The sequence below is a fragment of the Carlito syrichta genome, unplaced genomic scaffold (assembly GCF_000164805.1).
Source record: "Carlito syrichta isolate Samal-C Ts95f unplaced genomic scaffold, Tarsius_syrichta-2.0.1 Scaffold315320, whole genome shotgun sequence".
Taxonomy (NCBI): domain Eukaryota; kingdom Metazoa; phylum Chordata; class Mammalia; order Primates; family Tarsiidae; genus Carlito; species Carlito syrichta.
In genome coordinates, this window is record NW_007259416.1 from 246,424 (window position 1) to 255,689 (window position 9,266).

At 40.5% G+C, this 9,266-nt stretch overlaps 1 protein-coding gene across 1 annotated transcript; it reads right to left on the reverse strand.

The window, feature by feature from the left end:
- Positions 1 to 716: 716 nt before the first annotated feature.
- PAQR9 (progestin and adipoQ receptor family member 9) lies at positions 717 to 9,260 on the reverse strand. Its single transcript, XM_008072524.2, has 2 exons — positions 8,201 to 9,260; positions 717 to 1,716 (listed from the first exon to the last, which is right to left on the reverse strand). The coding sequence occupies exons 1-2, from the start codon at positions 8,926 to 8,928 to the stop codon at positions 1,413 to 1,415; spliced, it is 1,032 nt and encodes a 343-aa protein (XP_008070715.2). The 5' UTR covers positions 8,929 to 9,260; the 3' UTR covers positions 717 to 1,412.
- Between the last annotated feature and the right edge of the window lie 6 nt (positions 9,261 to 9,266).

The following is a 9,266-nucleotide window of genomic DNA, read 5'->3' on the forward strand; positions in this document are numbered from 1 at the left end:
ATGTTAATATATATTTTTTATTTTAAAATTGTGAGGTACAGTTAAGGGTTAGGTATACAAACGTTCTTTGTGCAGGTACCCTTGTTGATGAGGCGTGTCCCCCTTTCCCCAGACAGATATGGACTACCGTTAATCCCACCTCCCTGCCTCCCCCCAGTTTCCTGCCACTGCCAATCCTTTTCTTACAGTATTACAGTAATTGTTCAAGGTCCACTTATGAATGAGAATATGTGATACTCAGCTCTTTGTTTCTGTGAGAGATCACTCATTATTAAAAACTCTAATTCCATCTAATTACTATGAAATTCATGATTTTGTTCTTTTTTATGGCTGCATAATTTTCCATTGTGTATATGTACCACATTTTTTAAAATCCAGTACTCTTTTGATGGGCACATATGCTCTTGAAAAACAGGGAGGTGTAAGGAAAAGCTTCATCTCCTGGGTTATGCAATTATTTTCTTAGAAGGTATGGTTTCAGAGTGACTCCTGAATTATCTTTTTTCACTTTACCAATATAAAAAGTAACATACTAAGGGTGTTTCTACAGAAAAAACTTATATTCTTCCCTTCTGCCTGCTGATTTTTATGAAAAGAGTAATGTTTTTCTTATGTGTATTAGTGTTATGCCTAATTTATTGTTAAGTTAGGAATAGAACTCTTTATTGAATGATATCTTCTGAACATGCACAGATGTATACAAATACAGTTCTGAACACTGTGCTTACAAATAATTTATTCTTATTTCATACATTTGTTTTCCAGCAGAAAAAAAATGCATAGTTATATTATTTACACAGATTTTCATATTCAAGACTGCAGGGAACAAGTGTCTCCAGAAACCAAAATCATAGCACACTATACAACAGAAATCAGTAACAATTTTGTTCAGCTACATGCACAGAACTGGTCAAAGTGATGTCTATTTCTATAGATTATTTTGTTTAACACGTAATGTGGAATTACGATTAAGTTATGCTTTTCTGTCAGAATACACAGTGGATTTGAAAGCACCTCACAGTTCATGTCTGGAAGTTCACACATCCTCAGACTGCGTCTCTTGCTAGCTAAATACAGTTCTTTAGGACCTAGGTAAGGACTGGATCAGGGTAGCCTAAAATAATTAATTTAGCAAGCAATGGGAAAAAACTCTTCTTCGTACCTGCATTATTTCTTACTCTCTTCTTTCTCCATGATCACCATTCAATGAACTTTAAACAAAAACAAAAACAAAAATGGACACAAGAAGGTCTCTATTTATCAGTGTTAAATCCTGCCTCTGCCTCTGACCTGAGGATAAAAACAAGTATGGCCCTTCAAGTAATGCCCTTTTACTGCAAAAGGGGTCCTGCTGGTTGTACATTCATGCGAATCTGAGGAATATAAATAGTCATCGTATTTAAATCCTTAGTTTAGAAATGAATGACCCTCCTAAGGCAGATGGTTGGAGAAGGCCTAAATACACATAGGCTCCTTTTAGTAACCCTTGTCTTCAAGGCTGGATTTGTGGAAAGTGAAGGCTTCAAGGGTGGAAGAAATGGTCTAGGAGAAAGCTGAAATGAAGAGAGTTCAGAGCTACCACACGCTTTATGCTGATAAAAAAAAACAAAAAACAAAAACAAAAAAGGAGCCACAGAATCCTCCCCCCAGCCCTGAAACACAAAAAGCCTTTTCCTGGTCCATGTAGTGATGGCATGGAGAATTTTTTTTTCCACTCTGAAAAAAAAAACAAGGGTCAGAATGTCCAGGGCTGTACATTTTACTTGCTATGTTATTCACTGAGGTTATAACCTCATTAAAGTGAAATATGCCTCATCTCTTTATTGTTTTGGTACTCAGCTGCTTGGATAATTTTGTTCACAGACTCCAGAAAAGAAAACCAGTCTGCTCACAAAGTAGACTGTCTGAGCCAAGTTCTGCTGGGATAGTGAATTTAATAAAGTTTTTAACCAGAATTTTTAAAAGACCTTTAAATTTAACCATGTGACACACCTAGAACCTATCTAATATGTTTTCTTCTTTTAAAAAAATGATTTGCATTCTTCTTAAAACTATACATTATTTACATTTTTAAAGACCTGCTTAGTCTTTATCATGTGGGTAAGACCTCAAGGTGATTAAACTCCCAGGACAAAGATGAGTCTTTCCAAAAATCACTGGTTCTCATCTATGTGCTAAGGCCTGTTTTTATACACAAACTGCTATTGTAAACTTTACAAATATAAAATTAAAACACTTTGAAATTTGTTCCATGATTTTCTTTTTTGCATCCAGCATATTAAAAACAGATTATGCTTTCTAACTAGAGATGGAACTGAGAGAAGAAATGTTATCCCTTTACTTCATCTAGAAACAAGGGTTTATTTACACGATGTCCTTTCTCAATGTTGTGGTGAACTGGGAGACGACGGGTCATCTTTACAGTTTGGCTGAATAACCACCTGAAGACCCTCCACTCTGCCTTGAGTGCTTATTGCATATTTTGGGTGGAGTTGTAAGGCATGAGAAAGGTGGCCTGTCACTTTTACACATTCGAGAATAATTTTGCACATTCACGAAATTTTCCTTGAGAAATGCTGTGTTTGGAATAGGTTCCAGAGATTGTTAAATTAAAAGCATCAAAGCTCGTGCGTTAGACTTAGAAGCACAATACATTGGGAACATTTTCCAAAGCTCAAAGAAAAGGCTGTTTTTCCATTGAGTTAAATAGTAAACAAGTGAGTATATTGTTGCATACAGGTATGTGTTCAGAGCTTTCCTAAAGTCACATCCTGCCTCAATTCACAGCTAAATGAGCATTTTTGGCCCCTGACCTATAAATAAACACTCTAATTCTGCAACCTGCTCACAGATTCTTAAGAAATTGTTCTAAAACAAAAAAACCTACAAACTGGTTAGAGATATGCAAACCAAAAGTGCAATACATTTATCCTCTTTTAAATGACATCAACAGAAATTTGTATTAGCTTTTTGGAACAGTGACTGAGAAGAACTGACATCCATTTTGACAGTTAAGAAATAATTATTCATAATATTAAAGAAGTCAAAACTTCAATAGGAAGGCATGTGGCCTCTCACAAAGATATACAGTCGTGTTCAGCTTCAACCATTGAATGCTTCCTTTTTCAGTTTGTCTAGGCTTGTTCGCTTTTTGTTAGGAGATATGTCAGAGAACACTGGCAGTCCTTCAAGAAAATGATCCAAAAGGTGATTTACAATTGGCTGGTGCTATTCTCTTATGCCTTTATTGCCTTATGCCCCAATTTTAGGGAAACAAATTAAGGACATTAAGCCAGAGGATAAATGCACTACTCAAATATATACCTGGGCACTAGCGCTCAGGTCAAAAGCTACAGGATGAGGTTAAGCTCACAACCCGAATTTCATGCCTACCTATTGAACACACCTTGAGAGTTCACATGTTTTTCTAGGGACAAAATGTAAAACTCAGGCAAACCGTGCACAGTTAAACATGCTGTCCCATTCAAATGATTCTAATCGCCTTGTTCTCCCTCTCCCAAACCTTCTTCCTATCATTATTACATCTGACACTTTTTTATGATTTCCTTCAGATTTGTTTTTTCGAAAACATGTTTCATAAATTACAACACAAAGATCTTAAAAGAGAAAAAAGCTAGAGAACATTAGTTCATCTTAGTTTGGAGATTTAAGCATTTAAACTCATATTATATATATTTTTTTACTTTATTACACTATATGAAATTCAGACAATTAATGACATCATCACAATTTAGGCACTTTGGATGATCCATACTTCATAATGATATGAATACTATTAACCTTTCATTAGTTGTTATTAGGGTCTTTATTAATAGTGATGATACATTTTTCAATTCTTCACATATGCCTACTATCCCTTCACCTGGATTATACATTAAATTTTCAACTTGTTGAACCATAGGCCTAGGAGTAGAAACAAAGAAAGAACTGATTGCAGGGAACGTTAACATGTTAATTGAATCAAGACCCTGCGCACTGTATAGGATTGTATGCTAGTAGAAAGGACAAAAGACCCAAACTCAGTGGCTTAGGACATATTGCTTATGGTCAAGATCAGAATTTGGTCTCCCGCCAGAGAGACTTTCTGGTGTTTCTAACTCTTGTTCCATAATAAGACAAAAGGATAACTGCTATAATAATTTGGATGGATCCTTGTCCAATGTCTTGTAGACAGTAGATGCTCAGTAATGACTGAAGGGATTATATGAATGAATGAACACCAGCTTAAAGGATGCTGACAGAGTCAAGTCAGCAGTGGCATACTTCAACAGTTAAAGAACAAGATAATAAAAACCATGTAAGTGGCTGATGACATTTTGTAAGCCATGTCTTACTTTGGTCTATTTTAAAATTATAGTCAGTTAAAATTATACTCAAAGAACTATATACATTGCTATGTCTATATCTATATATAACTCCAATTAGTGTCTATGTGCTTGGCAAGGCATCATAGCTGTGCAAACAAGTAAACACAATTGAGCACATAGTTGTCTCGATGACTCTAATGCCAGTTTAAAAACTTTAAAATCTTAACTCTGTCAACTTGGACCAACTATCCAACCTTGAAATAGAGATAACTCCTACCATACCTGTCCCCTACCATAGCTTTGTGCAGATTAACTAATGTACATTATAAAGAGATTTGAAGATAAAAATTGCTGTGTATTATTGCTGTTAGCCCTCAGATTCAGCACCAAATCAGAAAAAAAATTATAAAAATCACCTCTATCCTGAAGTTTTGCATTCATAGAAATGATTTCCACAAAGTAGCATGATGATTTAGGTTAAATGGTTTTTTGACTGCAAGCACTTACAGGCAGGATTTATGAATGGAAACATGTGAAGGCCACTCTGTCTAGCTCTGTAGCCCCATACTTTCTCCCTGGGTTATTTATAGAAAGTGTATGGCCAGAGGAAAGGTTAACATTTATTTTTACAAGCTAGTCATGACATGACTGAAGAATTCACTTCCTCTCCCTGGGAAGGTCAAACTCTTCACCTGAGCCGCAAGAAGGGCAGGGAAGAAAGGAACCACAGCATTAGCCAACTAAGTCGATCTGAGTCAGCCCTGGAGACCAGCCCATGGGGTGACAGGCACTGAAGTTAAGCACCCTCGTTTCCCAGGCATGACTCTATGGCACTGTTCCTTGAGATGTCATCCGGATCATGACTAACAAGTAAAAATGAAACGTATTACATAATATGCTTCAAGATTTTACTGCCAAAATAGGTTGTACTGAGATAATTGAGTGAATTCTTATTTATAATTTGTCTTACATTTCAAACAGCTGAACACAATAAGGTAAGACTGAATTTTAATGAATGTGGCAAAATGGCAAGTGTGACAAATATTTTTAAAGATTGTTATGGTCTGATTGCCACATTACCCCTGAAATATGGAATAAACCTGGATAATCCCATGCAAATGGGGAGAATCTAAGTAAACATTTGCTTCTAGAAGTATCATTTATCTTGACAGAAATCTGATATAATTTAGCAAACAACCTATATAGTTTAATAAAGCATCCTTGGCTTTAGTATATATGGTACCCATTAGCAAACATGAAGTAGAGCCAAACTACTATTTTCACCTAGAATGTCCTCTTGTCAATATTCCATGCGCTATGTAAAATCTAAGATAGAACGAGAAAGGAAGAGTAGAGGAAGGAAAAGGCAAAGGGAACAGGAAATTGAGCCTTCGTTCTCTCTGGAACACACTTACTGGCGCTGAAAGCTTTGAGGGGGAAAAGTGTGTCATCTCACTGCACTCATGCATCATAATTATTTGAAAATGATACGGGTATAATTTTATCCTTAAGTGGCCTCTGCTTAAGGTCAACCCTCTGCTTAAGGGTAAGAAGAAAACTCTGGACCTGCAGGATCTCCAACAAAAATTTAAAATGACACATTTGGGGGTTTAGTTCTTGCTCTCAAACTCATCAGTCCTTTTTAGAAGTCTTCCTCTTGAAAGTTCCTTCTGAAAGGGAGGTCCCATTTTACAAAGAAGCTATATAATACTCTTCAACCTGTTCCTCTAGCTTCCAACCCAACATTCTCTGGGGCTCTAGAGAAGAGACAACAGTGACATGCAAATAAATTTGCATGTGGAAATACCCTGATTTCCACAGCTGTCCTTGAATACAGGTACTGAATTAAGTCACAGATGAGGAATAGCATTTGTGAGAAGCACAAATTGTCAGCCTCTGTAACCTAACAGGACTCTCCTTGCACCTTGCAAAGGAAGAGACACTGATCAGCAAGTGTATAAAGTGTATTTACAATCTCAATGAAAGGGTTCTAAATTAAATACAGATATACATAAATTTAACTTCTGTGTGCAAATTAGCACACACAAGGAAACATATACACAAGGATACCAGTTCCTCCAGGGAATTGTGCTGAGTTTCTGTTTATAAGTACAGAAATGATTAAAAGCATAAACAAAAACAGCAATCTTTCAGGGAATACCAGCCTATCAGTGCTGAGGTAAGTGTTCATCTATGTTATGTGCTTGACCTAAATTATACCATGAAGTCAAGACTCCCCACTCAATGACTTATTGGGCTCTTAACCAAAATGACTTACCAGAAGTGTGATAAGTATTTAAATAAGCCACCTGAGTGGTTTGTGTTCATCGAGAGCGGCCCTCTCAATTACAGGTTAGCATGGATAAGAAATGTCTAAATAACACTGGCTAATCTGGTCTTTAGAAAGGATCTCAGGGGAATATTCATGAATATTTCGGGGATTTAGGATACTGCCAATCATTTCCATGATCTGGACCCAAATGGGACTTCAGTGTTTAACTGGACAAGTGTCATCATATTGAACTCAAAACTTTTCGGTTACAACTCAATAATCTGCTCCTTTCATAATAAAACCACCTCATTTATTCCTGATTTTATTTTTAATTTTAAGCAAAGATGGATGGTATCAGGCCAAAAGTGTCCTTTCCCTTTCCCCCATGGCTGCATTAGGAGCCACGTCCACATTAGCGGGATGGCTCCATCCTCTTGTAGAGAAGCCAAATGCTCTGTGTGCTCCTATAAGCTACTTCAGGTCCTGTCCAAAACTTAAAACCAACCGCATCTTCCTTCATTCCTGGGTGGAATGTTAAGCCTTGATTTGCAGTAAAGTATGAAAAGCTTATTCTTACTGCTCTCCCTGTGTAAGAAACTGTGTTTGAGGGGACCAGTCGTTTGGGCATTGCTTCAAAAGGCACATTTATTCTAGTGGTGATTTAATTAAGCAGAGAAGGAAAGAGTAAGATCAAAAACAAATCAACAACAACAACAACAACAAAAACGCAGGATGGGTTTTGTGGAATACATTAAAGTAAACGAGAATCTGGATCTATACAAACCACTCAAGCTTCTCACCAATAGTTTAACCAGAGTCCCTAAGGTAGACTAATTCACAGTTACAACATGACACAGGCCTTCAGAAAACACTGTTTAAAAAAGTAGTTGAGAACTCTCAAGCAGCTTGCCCTGATGTCCAGTTCAAGTGTATGCAACGAAGAAGGCTGTGAAATTCAAAACTATGTGACAAAGAAAATTCAGTGCATATAACAGGCTTTGATAAATTATGAAAACTCATCGTATATATTACTATTTAAATAACATCTGATAGACATTTTGAAATAATTAACTTGTGTTCATATTCCATGCATTTTCTAGCAGGTTAACCCTGGGTTTGTGTCTTTGAGACTGTTTCCTACAAAGCTCCATTCTTTTGACAAATTCAGGCATTCCTTAGACAGAAATGGAGGTACTCGGGGTTTTTGTCTATTTACCCTCTTAAGTGTGTACCTGACCTCAAAAGGACTACTCCTTATTACCACTGGCACAGATGACTGGAAAGGCAAACTCTTTGGGGTTGTATTTGGGGTTGTATCCATTGCCTTTGAAAAATCCCTGGATGTCAAGACACCACCTGAATTTTCTCCAGGGGCAAGAACAAGTGACCACTTCCCTCCTGCGTGACCCCTCACTTCTTCCTCTTCCAAAGCCCCAAGTGGGCGGGATCCCTCTGAAGCACTGGACTTTTCCCCTATGGTTTTGCAGCACCCTCCTCGAGCAAACAAGGAAACACAACACAACTTGAAAACAAACCAACAACAGAAACGCCAAACAAACATGTGGGCAAACCAGTCGCCTCCTCCACGGCAGAGGCTCACTTTTTACTGCAGAATTCGGAGTTGTTCAGAAACCTTCGGATGACCAGTCCCAGGCAGACCACCAGCAGCAGCATGTAGCCCACGGTGCCCGAGAAGGTGGGGGCAGCGGGCGGCGCCTGGAGGAACTGGCGCAGGCCCTCCTCCACGTAGTACACCTGGTCGTAGATGCTGAGGAAGGTGAAGATGTGGAAGAGCTGGTGGCTGTGGCCGATGATGTCGAAGAGGCCCGGCTGGATGCGCTCGGGGATCTTGCTCACGTTGAAAAAGGCGGCCACCACCAGCCAAAAGTAGCGGCGGTAGAAGTGCACGAAGAGCGTGGGGTTCTCGCCGCGCAGGTCGAAGAGCCAGCTCTCGAGCATGATGGGGCAGGCCATGCTGAGCGGCATGACGAAGACGAAGGTGCGCAGCGCGAACGGGTAGGCGCACCAGTCGGTGCGGCTCTTGCAGCAGGCCACGGTGCAGGCCACGGCCAGCACGAAGGCCACGGGCAGCACCAGCGCGCGGTAGGCGGCGATAAGGTGCGTGCAGTCCACGTGCCAGCCCAGGCGCTGCTGCACGTACGGGGTCATCACCCGGGCGTCCAGCAGGCTGAGGCCCGGCAGCAGGTAGTAGTAGTAGGCCACGGTGCTGCCGAAGCCGTAGTAGCTGATGGACGCGTAGTCCAGGTAGAAGAAGGCGGCGCGCAGGCGCAGAGACAGGCAGCTGAACACGTGCGCCGTGCAGCTCATGGCGAAGGTCAGCAGCACGCCCGACGCGTAGCACCACAGCGGCAGCAGCCACGGGTGGTGGAAGGGCACGTCGCCGCCGCTCAGGAAGAACAGGCGGCAGAACTTGCTCAGGAACAGCAGCAGCGGGATGAAGTGCGTCCAGAAGTTGAGCGTCTCGTTGGTAGGCTTCAGCACCGAGGCAAGGCACTCCTGGGCGGTGCACGGCAGACGCCGGTAGCCCGACAGGATGAAGCACTCCACGAAGTCGTCGGGCACCTCGTCCCAGCGCAGCAGCGGCTTGGCCGCCGCCGCCGCCGGGCCGTCCCCGGAGGCGGCCGGGTGGGAGTGCCGGGAGGCCC

What these genes read in the sequence shown, in the direction of transcription:
- PAQR9 (XM_008072524.2), bottom strand. Translation starts at nt 8,928, where the DNA reads ATGAGCTGCACGGCGCACGTGTTCAGCTGCCTGTCTCTGCGCCTGCGC. An exon ending in TCCGAATTCTGCAGTAAAAA is followed by an intron (nt 1,717 to 8,200) that starts GTGAGCCTCTGC and finishes TTTTTTTTTCAG; the next exon opens with AGTGGAAAAAAAAATTCTCC.